Source organism: Monocercomonoides exilis (genome assembly GCF_001643675.1).
Source record: "Monocercomonoides exilis strain PA203 chromosome Unknown scaffold45-810774, whole genome shotgun sequence".
NCBI classification, from domain to species: Eukaryota; Preaxostyla; order Oxymonadida; family Polymastigidae; genus Monocercomonoides; species Monocercomonoides exilis.
This window is the reverse complement of record NW_027150590.1, coordinates 398,551-413,640: the sequence shown is the minus strand read 5'-3', so window position 1 is coordinate 413,640 and position 15,090 is coordinate 398,551. Positions and strand designations below refer to the sequence as shown.

The 15,090-nt window shown below is 34.5% G+C and overlaps 4 protein-coding genes across 4 annotated transcripts; 3 read left to right on the top strand and 1 right to left on the bottom strand.

The window, feature by feature from the left end:
* Window positions 1-1,909: 1,909 nt before the first annotated feature.
* MONOS_8059 (uncharacterized protein) lies at window positions 1,910-3,703 on the top strand (the record flags this gene model as incomplete). Its single annotated transcript, XM_067878438.1, has 1 exon — window positions 1,910-3,703. The coding sequence occupies exon 1, from the start codon at window positions 1,934-1,936 to the stop codon at window positions 3,701-3,703; it is 1,770 nt and encodes a 589-aa protein (XP_067721764.1). The 5' UTR covers window positions 1,910-1,933.
* A 2,151-nt stretch (window positions 3,704-5,854) lies between these two features.
* MONOS_8058 (uncharacterized protein) lies at window positions 5,855-6,340 on the top strand (the record flags this gene model as incomplete). The annotated part of the gene is made up of 1 exon (XM_067878437.1): window positions 5,855-6,340. One exon carries the CDS (start codon window positions 5,855-5,857, stop codon window positions 6,338-6,340), a length of 486 nt encoding a protein of 161 aa, XP_067721763.1.
* Window positions 6,341-8,941: 2,601 nt separating this feature from the next.
* Window positions 8,942-9,349, bottom strand: MONOS_8057 (uncharacterized protein; the record flags this gene model as incomplete). The annotated part of the gene is made up of 1 exon (XM_067878436.1): window positions 8,942-9,349. The coding sequence occupies one exon, from the start codon at window positions 9,347-9,349 to the stop codon at window positions 8,942-8,944; it is 408 nt and encodes a 135-aa protein (XP_067721762.1).
* A 47-nt stretch (window positions 9,350-9,396) lies between these two features.
* MONOS_8056 (uncharacterized protein) lies at window positions 9,397-10,119 on the top strand (the record flags this gene model as incomplete). Its single annotated transcript, XM_067878435.1, has 1 exon — window positions 9,397-10,119. The coding sequence occupies one exon, from the start codon at window positions 9,397-9,399 to the stop codon at window positions 10,117-10,119; it is 723 nt and encodes a 240-aa protein (XP_067721761.1).
* Window positions 10,120-15,090: the final 4,971 nt, after the last annotated feature.

The window sequence follows — 15,090 nt, the reverse complement described above, 5'->3', positions numbered from 1 at the left end:
GGATGTGTGGGGGATAGATTGGGATGAAGCGCTGAGAGATTGTTTTTTCGATTTTTGTCATTGGGAAGGCGTGGATGTCGTGTTTATTGCTGGAGAAATGGAATTTGATGTGGAGGAGGTGGGGTGAGAGGGAAGATAAGAAGGGTGGAGTGAATGGAATATGCTTATTGGAAGGGAGGACAAGAGTTAGATGAGAGTTGAAGAGATATAGGGAGAAGATGGAAAAGGGATTATTTTTTTTTATGTATCGAGAGAAGGAGGAGGCACATGAGGCAGAGCAAGAGGAAGAGTATTTGTGGATGATCGTTTGATAAGAGAGGGAAGTGGGGTTGAAGAAGAAGAAAAATGAAAGAAAAGTTTTCATATTTTTATATAATTTATTTTGTGAACTGTTTGGACGCGCCTCACATTTGCAGGGCAAGGGATGGAATCTGAGGCGGAGGAAGACAGGAAGAAGGAACGTCAGGCGCAGCACTTTGCAGTGGGGGTGTGGGGATGGATTCGCGACAGGGATGGAGCGAGGTGAGGGGCTGACCATGAGGGGGTGTTTTGCACCAAAGAGAGGCAAAATATTGGAGTCATTTATATTTTTGATTGGGAAAAGGATGATGAGGAATGAAGTGGAGGAGATGGAGGATATGTGGTGGAGGGGTGTTGATGTTGCTTTGAGGGGAAATGGAGAGAAGAAGAAGGTGATGCAGAAGAAAGGGATGGAAAGGGGCTCTTCAGATGGAATCTTCTTCATTGCTAGTTTTTTTATTGAATGGAGCTGGCTGAGTTATTTGAGTGGAAGCAGTACCGAGGATTGGAAATGAACGATTTTTGGGGGCAGAAAGGAAACGAAGAAGGGACAGATGGGTTTTGTTGGTAGAAAGGAACGATATTTGGAGGAGAAGAAAGTTTGCAAAGATTATTCGTATAAAAGTCATAGGTTTGCTTTTTTATCACTGTATATTATTATATAATTTTTTTTAATGAAACAAGGATTTTTTTTAACGAGTGTTCGATGTCGATGAATGAACAAGGAATATGGAAAGAGTGCATATTTGGAGCCTTTAAGAAACCTGGAGATAATAATTGGAGAGTGTTTGGTGGAATGGGAAGGAGCAAAAATTGAAGCGAATAGAGGAGGAGGTCTTTGATGGTTTTGGAAGGCGTATCTGGTGAATCATGTTAGAAGCAAAAACGAGGGAAACAAATGTTGATGATGCGGCAGAAGAAAAAAATTGACAAAAAACTTAGAAGAAAAAGAAGATATTTAAAAGAAAAGTGATTGAAAATGAATGATAAAAGGGAAATAAGAAAAGAAGAAAGGAAAGAAGAGGAATTAGAAGAATGAATTTTTTGGAACATTCGAAGAAGAGCCAAAAGAAGGAAATGAAATGGTAATATGAAATGAGGGAGGGCATGAAGAAGAAGAAAGAGAAAAGGGACTTTGGTGAAAAATTGAGGTGATTGGCTTTAAAGAGCGAATGACTCAAAAATTTAAGAAAAATTCAAAAAAGGAGATGGAAATATACCTCGGAATATTAATCAGCATAAATGGATTGAAGATAGAGGTCACGCTCTGCGTCTGTTTCAGAAGGGTTTGCTTTTGCCGGAGATAACGGAAGGGACGAGTAAACGAGGAATGCAGCGATTCTTTGACAAAAGTTGGCGAGATTGAAGGATAAAAAAGGTATGATATTTTTATTAATTATATTATTTGACCGATTTTTTGGCATGATTTATTGATTTTTTCTTTTCACCTGCTTGGACAAAAATATTTTTGAGACTGTCTTCCAAAAATAACGAAGGAATGCAGAATAACATCAGACGATAGAAAGTGAAGGACAATGAGCGGATTCAACTTGGGAAAGAGCTTTATAGGATCATCATTATAAAAAGACATTGACAGCGAAGGTTCTTTTACATCATTTATAAGATTCCTTTTATGAGCAGCAGAAAGAGGAGGGAAAGGGGTTGCATGATTTTTGGGGTTTTGAGAAATATTTTATTGAGAGGGATGGAGCAGATGAGGAGCGAGAGAGAAGGTGGAGGAGGAAGAGGAAGAGATGAAGGAGGAGAGAGCGGAGGAAAGAGAGGTGGAGGAAGAGGAAGTGAAAGAAGAGAAGAAAAAAGAGAAGAAGAAAGCGAAGGAGGAGGGAGTGTTCTGGTGAGTGAGTCTGGTTTCTCATCTTTTTGTGTTTCATCAGCCCCGTTTCTGGCACCTCCCCTGGCACCCCTTGTATCTCTTTCCAAACTGACCTTCTTCAACATCTCCACAAATCCATCGAAAACAACACATCTGGGTGAAGGGCCGAGCCAAACATCATTTCTGATGAGTGGGTGCTCATTTTCATCGGTGTGGGATGTGTATGATGGGGGCATTGTCCCCTCGCTGAACAGCCCTTCATCTTCCCTGGATGCCTCGAACGCCTCTTTTGTCAGGTGCTATCGCTCTCAGAATGTTGCAGTCAGCGGGAGCGAGGGGAATCCATCGAAACCAGCGAGACAGCAGATTACAGACAATGGGACGAATTCGTTCACTTGGTGTGTGTGGAATGGATCAAATACAACTGGAACGTCATCTTCTACGGCTGATAGGGCTTCGAATGGAGGTGCAATTAATATGTATAATCTGGCAGCTGGGACACTTTCAGTGAAATTTTGTTCGTTCAATGACTGCTATGCATATGCTTATGGTGGAGGAATTTTTTGCGTTTCAATAAATTCCATCAAGATTGAGAACAATTCGTTCAATGCATGTACTGCAAAAAATAGTGCTGGAGGAGGAATGTATGCCTATTCCATTTCAACATGTGTCAGGATCAGTGGTTGCGAATTTCAAAAATGCAAAGCAGTTAATTATGGAGGAGGGCTTTATCTTCATACTTTTAATGTTTCTGGATCTTCCTGTATTGGAACAGAAAGCGGCAAAGGAGAGAGTGCTTGTGTGTTTGAATGTTTCTTCACCTCGTGTTCTCTAACAAGTCAATATGGCGGAGGGATGTATTGTTATGGTGTCCCATCTGCTTTCAAAATGAGGAGCCTCCAGTTCATTTCGTGCACAGCGGTGTCAGTTGGCGGAGGATTGGATTTCAGGCCATCTCAATCAACACCTCCAAGCAACAAGCTTTATTGCTATTTCTTCTTCTTCCATGATTGCAGATGTACAACAACTTCCACTCCGTATGGCCACGATGTGTATTTTGAAGATTATTACAATCACTTTTCTTCGAATAACCCGTTCTATGAATCGTACACAACGAATAGTGATGATACGAGAGTGTGCTATTGGGTAAATGGAGCATATCAGCATACAGAAAAGAAGGATTGGCTGAAGGAAGGGATGAAGGATCGGTATGTTGGGGTGAGTGGGAATGATTCGAGCAATCTGTGTGGGATGAGTGAGGCAGCACCGTGCAAGACAGTGGGGCATGCAGTGGGGTCGAGCATTGCGCAGCTGAGCTCGACAATCACAGTGCTGAGTGGGAGGCATGTGAGCGAAAATTCAACAATCAGTGTTGGGGAAAAGAAGATGATGATAATTGAGGAAAATGAGAAAAAGAAGGTGGAGATGCAAATGAAAGGCAAATATTTTCAGGTATTATTATTTTTGGGAAATTTTGCTGAGAAGAGAATAAAGAACAAATCAGCCAACTTTTTTTCCTTCAACCCAAATAAGCAGTTCGATTTGCCAACGTCACTTCTTTTTTTTTAAAAAAAAACAAATGGAACTTTCTCAACTTAATATTTTGCATCGCATAAAAACACAGAGGATCTTCGTCGACTGCTCTTTAAAAAAAAAAAAAAAATATTGATTCATTTCATTTTTCCCCAGCATCATCGCCAAGAGAGAATAACAAAGAGAGGAGGAGGCAGAGAAAACATGTGACGAGCTTTGGCAGATGCCCTTCAATGGTCTGGGCAACGAACCTCGGCGTTTTGCCATCGCTGAATTGTCTGTTATCTGGGGGCAGCTGTTTAGCGTATCCCGCTCCTATTTATTTTATTTTTTTCACTTTATTGGTGTGCTGCTTGCTTCACATTCTGCTTTGTTCTGCAGAAACAGAAAAGTGAATCATTTGGTGATTTTTGTTTTTATTTAACTAATTTTTTTAAAAATCGAATTTGAGATAACTTGCATTTATCTCATGTGTCAATCGACTTTTGGTAATACATTTTTATTTTCAACTATTTCTATATTTTTAAAATGCATCAATACTTTAATTCTAAGTTGAAAATTTTTAATTCGAAATCGAAAAAGAAGCTTATAATTGCAAAATATTTTTTTAGTGGGGCAAAATACGGACTTTCAAGCTTTTTATGCACAAAGCACAAAAAAATTGTTTCACTAATAACTTTGGCATTCTCAGATTTCAAAATAAATTTGATTTTCATATCCTTAAACAGGCATCGTTGAAATCAAATCAAAAATTGTTGTGTCATTTTACGAATTTCAATAAATCGACGTGTTTTTATTGTGTTTTTTGTTCTCAAAAAGTTAATGAAAAGTGCATAATATTTCAATGAAAATGCCTGAAGGAAAATATTCTTCCCCAAGTCAGGATGAGTTATTTATCATTTCCCCCCCCTTTTTTAAAACGGGACCTAAATTTTCTGATTCTCAAGAGTATTTTTGAAAAAAAAAAATTAAATAATAGAAAACCTTCAAAATATTATTGTATACTGTTCCAGGAAATATTTTTTTATTTATTCATTTTTGAAGACAAATCCTGAGTTTTTTCGTTTTGTTTTAAAGATCAAAAACTTGCTCATATTTCACCGAGCTTTTTGTTTTGAGTGTTCTAAGTATTGTTGTTGCTATTAAACTTATCTTTTTTATGTATTTTTTGTTTATTTTTCATTGTTTAACATAGGCCTTTGTGACACAGAAAAATTTTTCGTTTGTGTCTGTCGTTTAAGTCGACTTGTGTCGGAATCAATTTATGAGTTAAAATTTTTTCAAATAAATATTTTCTTCTGAAAAATTTCAAATTAACAAACTTCACTTTATATTTTGTGTATTCAGGAATAAAAATAAATATTTTTTAAAAAAAATTCCCATATTTCTTTTTGAATTTAAAAATTTAAATGGGATTGATCAAATTTTTTCTGGATGTTTTGTTGTTTTTTCAAGCAAATACAAATTCAGTCAATCTTCTTTTTGAATGAATAAGATGAAAAACTAATATATACATATATTAATCACACAAAAGATGGTTGTTTTCGGTTCCAACAACTGTGTTTTCTGTTTTTTTTTTTTTTTTTTTTTATTTTTTTTTTTTTTTTTTTTTTTTTTTTTTTTTTTCGATATATAAAAAGTCGTGAATTAAATCATTTACAGTTTGTTAATCTTCATTTAGAATGTTTTATTTTGAACGCCAATCAGTTTTCTTTATAGTTTGAGATTGCTTTATGCAAACAAAGAACAACAGATAAATGAGAAAAAGAAGTGACTGTTTAGGAATAAAATGAAATGAAAACTTATATCGATGTCACAAAATGAGCAGTGAAGGAGAATAGTGAAAAAGCAGAAAAGGAAATTTGAAGAAAAGATAACAACAAAATTTTGAAGAAAAAAGATGTTTTTTTTGGATTCGTGGAATGTTTGTAATTAGAGAGTGATCGACAATACACATTTAGAGAAAATATCCACACAAAGTCGCTGAATGGGCATTGGAGGAAGTTGAGGAAGAAGAGACAAGAAAGCAAACACTATCACCTTCAATTTTCTCGGCTGACACAGAAACAACTTTTGTAAAGAAGAAGATTTGTACCCTCTTTCTCATCCATTTCGATCTTTGTATATACAAAGGATTGCTCGTCTCCTCATGAAAAACTGATTGCTTACTCAAAGGATTCGTTGTTCATGCTGCAACATGGGATGAACGAGAAGAAAGAGATGGCAATTTGCACTCTGCAGGAGAGGGAGCAGACAGCAGCTCATATCCTGTTCTGTGTGGCAAATGGAGCTTTCTACTCATTTGATGAAATGGAAAATCCTCTTCAATCTCTTGCCAATCTGAGTCCTCATATTGTGTTGTTCTCTGAGCACATGGTGATCTGCGTTGTCATGCATTCAGACTTCTTGTCTGATGATTCATCATTATCCATCTCATCATCAACAGTTGTGACTTCTACAAGCGACGACGACGATGATGATTCTCTGCCTTCTTCTGCCTTTGAAGATGAAGATTATTACAAAAAAGAATGCCTGAGGTGGAAGGCGCCCGCGCTGCTGATCAACAAGAATATGGGGGAGTCAAAGGAATCGGAAGTATTCTCAATTGGGATGTTGTGGATAAAGTTCTTAATAGAAGATATTTTTTTGTTTTTAGAAAATATTCGTTTGTGAATTTTGTTTTTTTTTATATTTCATGACAAACATTTCAACATTCCATGTTTTTCATTTCTTATCATTGTTTCTCTTATTTTTGAAGTTACTCATTTTTGTTCTCATATTTTACATATGTTTCATCTATTTTAATAATATATTTAAAATAAAAATTTAGTTGATCTGAACTTTTGTATTGATTTATATATGTTTTTTATGCACTTCACCTTATTTATTTTCTATGTTTGCTCCTGTTATTATTGAAATTTTTTTTTATCTATATTTCTGATTCTGGATGAAAAATATGAAATTAACATATAAAAAAACATTAATTAATTATGTCTATTTGTCGTTGAATCAATTTTTCAAAGCTACATTTTCAAATGTTTGATTTTTTGATTAATGCAAATATTTACCACTCCTCTTCTTTCCTGTACTTTAACTTTTCTTTTGATCTTATCATTCTTCTGTTTCTTCATTTTTTCATCTTCAATCAATTTCTCGCATTCACTCTGCACAGTTCACACATCCTGCATCGCCTCCTCAAAGTTCTTCACCAGCAACAGCCCAACAGACTTGAAGAACGTCACCACCGATCCAGAAACAGCTTCTATCTGCTCTGTTGCAGCTTTTCACTCAGCTCTCATCAGCCGTGTGATCGAATGCTCCGAAATGTGTTCGAACCAAACCGCTCTCTTCAGTTCCACCATCACCATGTGAAACTCTTCAATCAGTTTGTTCAGCGCAATGAATGCATATTCTTGTCCACACATCTCTGTTCTTCCCGAACGTTGCAAGTTATTCTGAGTGACAATCTGTGCATTCGTTTCAATAATCAGACCCACTTGCAGAACATCAATTTTTCACTCTGCAATATCAGTGGCAATCAGCATAGCAATGTTTCTCATCATGAATGGCCGCAGCATCTGTTCTTTCCACCTATGGACAATGCTATCATGCAACGGCTTACAGTAGAAAGAATTCAAGTGTGCACATACGTTCAGTACGATCGCATCAGCATTCTGGTCGCATAGCATGATCAGTCATCTGTGGATTCCTCCAAAGGTCTTCTGACGGTTTAAGATAATATCGCTCTCCTTTTTTTGTGAGGTCTTCATCACATTGTGCTTCACACACAATGAAATGGCTAACATATCCGATCCAACGAGATCAGTCCACACTGTATTTGGTTTTTGTTTGTAGAAAGTGTCTTCTTCGATGATTGAACCACTGTGGCAACTTGTCAAAGAACAAAAGGATCTTTGTGCCAAAATGCTCAGCGGAGAGTTCAATAGAGGAAGAAGTTGAGTTTTGTTGATGCAGAGGAGTTGGAAGAAGAAAACTTGAGGTGAATTGGAGATGAAGATGGAAAGGAAACAGGTGGAGGTGAATATTGTGCTGAATTGGACCATACAAAGAATGTTCTTTCATGTTCACTTTCACCTTCTCTATCTTTATTGTCTCCATTTGAAGCTTCCTGAAGTGATACAAGATCAAATAACATGATTTTCTCCACATCTGGCATGAACGCAAAGTCCAACATCCTGTCAATCTGATTTATCGCTAAAAAACTCAAAATACTTCAACTTCTCCCTTTCCATTTTTCATTGCTTTCTTCTGCAGCAAAAAAGAGTATCTCTATTTCGAGCTGCTCAAATCTTGGTTTTTCGATTGGAGGATTTTTATTTGTTGAATGCGATCAATTAGTCAGTTGGAAAATGGAACAACCATGCATATTCCTCTGGTTTTCATGCAATTCAGCTTCGTGGTCTATTCTCCACATTCATCGTTTCCATTTATTTGCATACTGTTTGTAATTTTGTAAACACCAGAGTGAAAGCATTTTATCTACATTAGGTGAATTCTATGACTCTTATAGACAAATCTCAGCTGATTCATTAAAAGAAGTTAAAAAAAAATGAAGATTACGAAGAAGATGATGATAAGATGAATTAGAAGAAACTGACACTTTTTCCTTGTTTGAATTCAACTCTGCTTTTATATCAGACACATTGGTGAGTGTGGAGATCACATCCAAATGCCAAGCGGCAACTACCAGATGGATGGAGAGAAAGCCTCTAGTCAAAAAGCAGCTGCATTTTCGAGCTGTTGGTTGGCTGGGGAGAGAAGAGAAGGAAAAAAAATGAATGCTATGTGGGCGAATAAGTGTGTGGCTGTTGTGTTGAGGTATCTTCTGTTTAGGAATAAGAGGAAGAGGAAGAAGAAGAAGAATGGTTGATTGATAAAGGAATTGATGAAAACATTGGAATCTGAGAGAATGATAGAACATCAACAGGAGAAGAAGAAGAAGAAGAAGAGGAAAAGGAAGAGGGGGAAGAGGAAGAAGAAAAAGAAAAAGAAAAAGAGTGGAAGAAGAAGAAGGTGAAGGTGTAGAGAGAAGTGTGTTTGAGTTTGGAGAAGAGGAAGAGGAGGAGGAGGAGGAGGAGGAGGAGAAGAAGAAGAAGAAGAGGAAGAGGAAGAAGAAGAAAAAGAAGAAGATGGCATTAATGGAGTTACTGAAGTGGAAGAATGAGAGAGATATGATTCAGAGCTGAGGAGAGGAGAATGATTGGATAAGTTTACAGAAGAGGAGCAACGGTGAATGTGGCGAGGGGACATACGCTACGGATGTATCTGGAACTCATTCAGGCTTTTTGTTGAAGAAGAATAAAAATAAGAAGAAGAAGAAGAAGAAGAAGAAGAAGAAGAAGAAGAAGAAGGAGTTGGAGGAGGAGGAGAAGGAAAAGGAGGTGGAGGTGAACGCAACGAAGAAGAAGAATGCGAAGAAGGTGAGAGAGAAGAAGATTTTTCAGATTGAGGAGACGAGGAAGTTCCGGCAGATGGTGGAAGGATTGTGACAGATGAAGATGAAACAGCGAATGAAGGGATGTTTGCGTGGTGTGTATTTGGTGAAGAAAGCGAATTCTCTCTCGAAATAGCAGAACAATCTGCAGATTTAATTGTTGCGGAAGAAGAAGAAGAAAATTGACGTGTCTCAGAACAATCTGTTCCTCTGAGTGGATGCCTCATCATGCATGAATTCATTGCAGGTGGTGGAGGAGGTTGATGGAGGGTTGATGGAAGAGGTGGAAGAGGAGGAAAAGGCAGCGTGTCTGAAGGATGTGGAGGCGGAGAAGGCATCTGCACACAAGAGCAATCAGATCCTTCACAAGCACTTCCAAAGGGAATCTTCGACAGCATCGGCGTGCGGGAGACACTCTCAAACTGTGTGCTACCAGACAGAAACAACTGCAATGCAGATGGCTAGCTGGCTGATAAACAATTGCAATCACAATCACATCTACTCGAATTCGAGATCATATATGAAGAGGAATATGAAGAATAAGAATAAGAAGAAGAAGAAGAAGAAGATGATGATGATGATGACAATGACGATGACGATGAAGGAGAAGAAGGAGAAGAAGTTGACAACATACAAGATATCAAGGAAGATGAAGTGTGAGTTAATGAACACGTGGGAAAACAATATCAATTATTTTTTATATTTGCGCCTGATGTATAAGTCAACTAATTCGCAGAAACGGATAGAAAATGGAGCTAACAAAATGGAGGAGCGATGGTACGTGAAGGAAGATTCAGAAGATGAGTTCAACCAACAATTGTTTTCAAAAGACGATGATAAAGGAAGTGGAGAAAAAGATGATGAAGAAGATATCGAAGCAGATGTTGACTGGCAGAGTGGAGAAGGTGCAGAGGAAGAAAAATGGTGGAGAGAAGCAAGTTGGAAAAGACAATTAAGACATGTGTTTCGATCAAGAGGAAATATTCGGCAGGAGTAATGTGAAATGATAAAAGAGTGGCATTCGAAGGGCAGAAGATTGGAATGAATAGTCGTTGAGTAAAATAATGCAGGAAAAAATGATAACGAATTCATTTTAATAAATGAACATGAAATTCTCAAAAATATTTGGAATAACTTTTTTATATTCAAACAATCTAAAGATTTTGAAATGGAAAATGAACGACAAGGTTGACATTTTCTTTAAAAAAAACATTAACTTTAATCAATGTGAATAATGTCACTTGTTGAAACAACTGTTTTAAAAAACTTCATAAGAAAACGGAATGATGGATGAAAATTGAAAAAATTTATTAGAAAATCAACAAAAACACGAATAAGTGAAACAGATAAGCGTATGCAACTGATTTGTTAACGTTAATGCTGATTATGAATGTTTTAATGCAAAATATTGTTATTTCCAATAATTGCGAAAAGAAATATGTGAAGAATGAACTTGATTTGTTTTTGTCTTTCATGAAATAACTGAAATTAATCACCGCATATATCAAAACAATAACAAATTTGCTATACCCATGTTCTTTCAATTTATTCTGTGTCAAAAGAATAATAATTCAAAGATGAATCGTTCATGGAACCTCTAAATATTCATGAAAGAATAAAAATTTGATAAATATATTAATTAAATATTGATAAATAACAATTATTGATGTTTGTTTTTTTTATCAATCTTGTGCACTTGTTTGTCTTCACCACATTTCAAGGAAATTTATGAAAAGTTGAAAAATGTGAAATTAACAAAATTTTTAAGTCACAACAAATCCTTAGCAAATCTCACACAAAACAAAGAATAAATAAAACAGATATATATAGAAAATTATAAATCATTCCAAACCAGTTCAGATACAATGCATGATCTTCATTGAAAATAATCAGTTAATTGCTTATAACAAAAGAAGAGAAATTAACGATTCCAAAGAAAAAGAATGTCTTCGATCACCACAAATTCATTTTTGCGTTGAAAAAAGGAGCTCGCAAGATGCCTCACTGTAAGGCAATGTGATCAATGCATATGACAAATTGGCATTAATGTTGAGTCAACATCCATACTCTGCAATTTCCTAGTAATAAACCACCCATTTGTTTTGAAAAACAGTTCGATTATAACATATAAAATTTGAAGAATGCAAAAAAATTATCTGCTCTCTTTTTTCTGAGTTCATGTTGGAAAGAACAGAATTTGCGTAATCGCAGAATCCGCTTTTGATTCGAGGCAACCAATCACTTGAAATTGCTTCGAGAATTGTTGATAAAACTTTTGTCCTTTCATCTGAATTTTCAAAATCATTTGTTGGAAGTTGTCTGCTTGATCCAAGTTAAAACAGTTCGTCAACGCTATTTTCATTGTGAGAATGATTGAAAACACTTGAATTTTCTTCGTTTGATGCATCGCAATCGGAAGATTGTTGGCTTTCAAGAGATCCACAAGAGTTTCTTGTGTTATGAACATACTGTTCTTTTTGAATGGTTGTTAATTCTGGATCTTCATTAAACTCATCATCTCCATTTTCAATATTGTAATGAGTGGGCTCTAATGTTTCAAAAATTAGCTGTACCTGTAAATTATCATTTATCTCATCGCTTGAATCATTTTATTGATAAATAATTTATTAAATGCTTGATCAATTTGAAAATTATATCGTTGTTCTCTAAAGTTCTTGAAGATGAAAAAAAATGACTGTGCATTATCCAGCACCTGTGTTTGTGCAGATGAAACAGATGCAGATTCTTTTTCCTTTTTTTCTATTTTCGTTTCAAGTTGTTGAAGCGAATAATGAAATGCATTCACAAAAAAAGGAAACCCAAAATTTATCTGTTGTAATGGAAAAAAATTCTGGTTTTAAAAATATCGAAAAATTCTGTGATTGTTGATTGGATACAAGAATACTGTTTGCACAATAATCCTTTGCAGTATTTTGACTCGAAGGAATTTCCATATTCTCTTGTTGAACATAAGAAATAGTTGAAATTGTTACAGGTATTATCGATGATGTTAAAGAAGAAAAGTTGAGAAATGATTTGAGCGTTATTCGTGAATGTGTCTGAAGAGTATTGACAGCAGTATGTGTTGATGAAAAAGATAAAAATTTTTCTGATGATTTGATGAATTGTGTGAATTCATCTTTAAGAGAATTTTGCTTTGATGAAAAGGAGATCACAAATGAACTTTTATGGAAAAGTCTCACTCCCATTGGTGTTAAAGAAAAAGCCAACGCGAATTTGTCACCTCGTTCTCCAGCAAGGAAATAATTATGTAATAAAATCATCGAATGGCAAATACAAACTTGCCGATTCTCATCAGAAAAATAATCAAGATAAATCAAACAAAAATAATAAGCAAACGCTTTAAGTATTAGAGGAAAAACAGATCCCAGTTTTGTGGCATCGTTCTCGAGCAATAGTTGCAGTTCTCTTAAAGGAAACAGTAATATTCCACATCTGATCACATCAAAAATAGAAATATTTCCAAAAAACTCAGAAATTGATGGATGTTTGTATTTAACATTAAAAAAAAAAAACAAAAAAACAAAAAAAAAAAAAAATAACAAATGCAATATAAACAGAGCAACCTTGTTTTGACAAAGAAAGAGCATTTGGGATTTGTTGGTTTTTTCGTTGATGTTTTCCTGTAGTCTTTGGATATCGTTATAATGGTCTCTTTTAGCTGTCTCAAGAATTTGTTTTCGGATAATAAATGGGAAATAATCAGATTGACTAAATGATTTGTGCAGTAAATAAAAAATGGTGGAGTTTGTAATTCATTTAGCAGAGTTTCACAAACAGTCGCATCATTTGTGAGATTTTGTAACGCTTGCATTTGTGATTTCAATCCATCTGGACAAAAACAACGAACCTCCCCATTCGCATATGACACTTCTTTCATGATTGTGTGATCAAATTTTGTGTAATCTGCAACTGTAAAACATGCATTGTTCAGGCTCCAAAAAACTGGCTTTCCATTTTCATTCAAGTGAACAACCGTCACAATTGTTAACTTTTTCCAGCAATAACTCCTCCGTCCATCATGGAACAGGCCATTGTGTTGTTGATAGCTTCATTTCGTTCTTTAGCTTTTCTCAAGTTTTCGTCTTTAATGAGCAGCGAAAGTTTCCTTCTGGTTAAAGATGGATAAATTGTTTCTGAAGATAAAGAAGGGTTTTGTTGAGAAAGTCGAATTAACGTTGAAATGAATGTGTTTTATTCAGAAGAATAAGCAGATAAAAAAGCAATATTGCAATGGTTTATAAGATAAAGGAATTGTTTAATAAGAATGCAAAAATCGGAATTGAAAATCTTTTGGACTTTTTTTGGATTTTGATTAAATTTTAACAGAAGACTGAGGACTTAGAAAAGATAACATTGGAAATCCTTTTGTTAAAAAGTGTGAATGACTTCTTACACGATCAGTGTTTTTTCTTCCAGAAAATCAACAGTAACTTCCGTGTTCACTATTTGGACACAGATGGAAAATATGTCCATCTTTTTTCAATGATCCATCAGGCAAAACTGGCGTGTACGCAATCCAGAGGGTATTGTTGTTGACTTCAAAATGTGTTTTATCAATTTCTTCTTTTGTGTTGTTGAGGTGAAGATAATTTTAAAAATTATGCATATTTTATCATTGTATTTAAGATCCAGAATAAAATTAAAAAAACAAACATTTTCCGTTATTTGTTAATATTGCACATAAAAAAGTGACAAATGAACATCCTTTTTCTTTTAATTCAGAAATTTTATCTGGAAACGCTTTTTGCATTGCATGAATACATGAATATTAAAAATTTTTAAGAATTCAAAAGATGATCAATGTTTAACAAACTATTTGTGGAATAGATAAGCAGCTTCTTAATTCAGCTGGTAATTCAAAAATGAAACCATCATCCATTTCGGACATTTATTATCGACACAACACGACAGATTTTGAGATCCGAATGATCCAGACAGATCTGAACAGATCTTTGTCGAATTGATCTGTCGAAAACCCATTAAATACATGGGGCAAAATTTTTGCAATTATGAAAAAAAACAACGATTTGTTCCAAACTATTTCCACAACCTTTTTTTGAGAAATCTTGCATTCCTATGTCAAAAAAATACTGAAAAATTCTTAAACTGAGAAAAATATTTGTTAGAGAAGAATGGAACTAAATTCTTAATGCAAAAAATTTTGTCCCACATCATTATTAATATTTTAAATAAAAATAAATATGAATAATTCTTAACAAAATATTAGAAACAAAATACAACAAATAAAAGAAAAATTATTTATAAATTGTGAATGAAAAAAAATATCTTATCAATAAAAAAATGAATTTCCTGTCGGTCGACTTGTCGAAGCCATTTTTATCAGTCGGCTTGTCTTAAAGGCCTTGTTTAACACTTCGTTATTATATGGGTTATTATTTTTGATGAAATATTTTTCTTTTCAAAAATTTCGGTTCGAAAATTTTCCTTGAGAATCAACAAATGAACACTGAAAAATGAAAAGGCTTGTTAAAACCATCCTCATCTTTATTTTAACAATCACATTTATTTTGAAAACAGTTGAAATAAATATTTATTTGAACATAAAATCTTTTTCCAATGACAACCAACCTTCGAAAAACAAATACTCCGAAAAAAGTTATGATTTCAAAAATAACCACTCATATTATTAAATTCAATTTCACATAATTTCTGTAAAAAAAGAAGACACAATTTCATATGTGATGATCATGTTTCAATCTTTCAATTAACAATTATGAAAACGATAGTTTTAACATCCATTAATTTTTTGATTTGATACTCTTCGAATTTACATTATAAGGAAATAAATACACTAATTTATTTTTATTTTTTTTTTTTTGAAAAATGGACATGAAGAAGAATTATTAATATTCTTGGCTAATTTTTTTAGATAAGTTCCTTTTGTTTTATTTTCAAATAGAATATAAATTTTATAATTCGATCA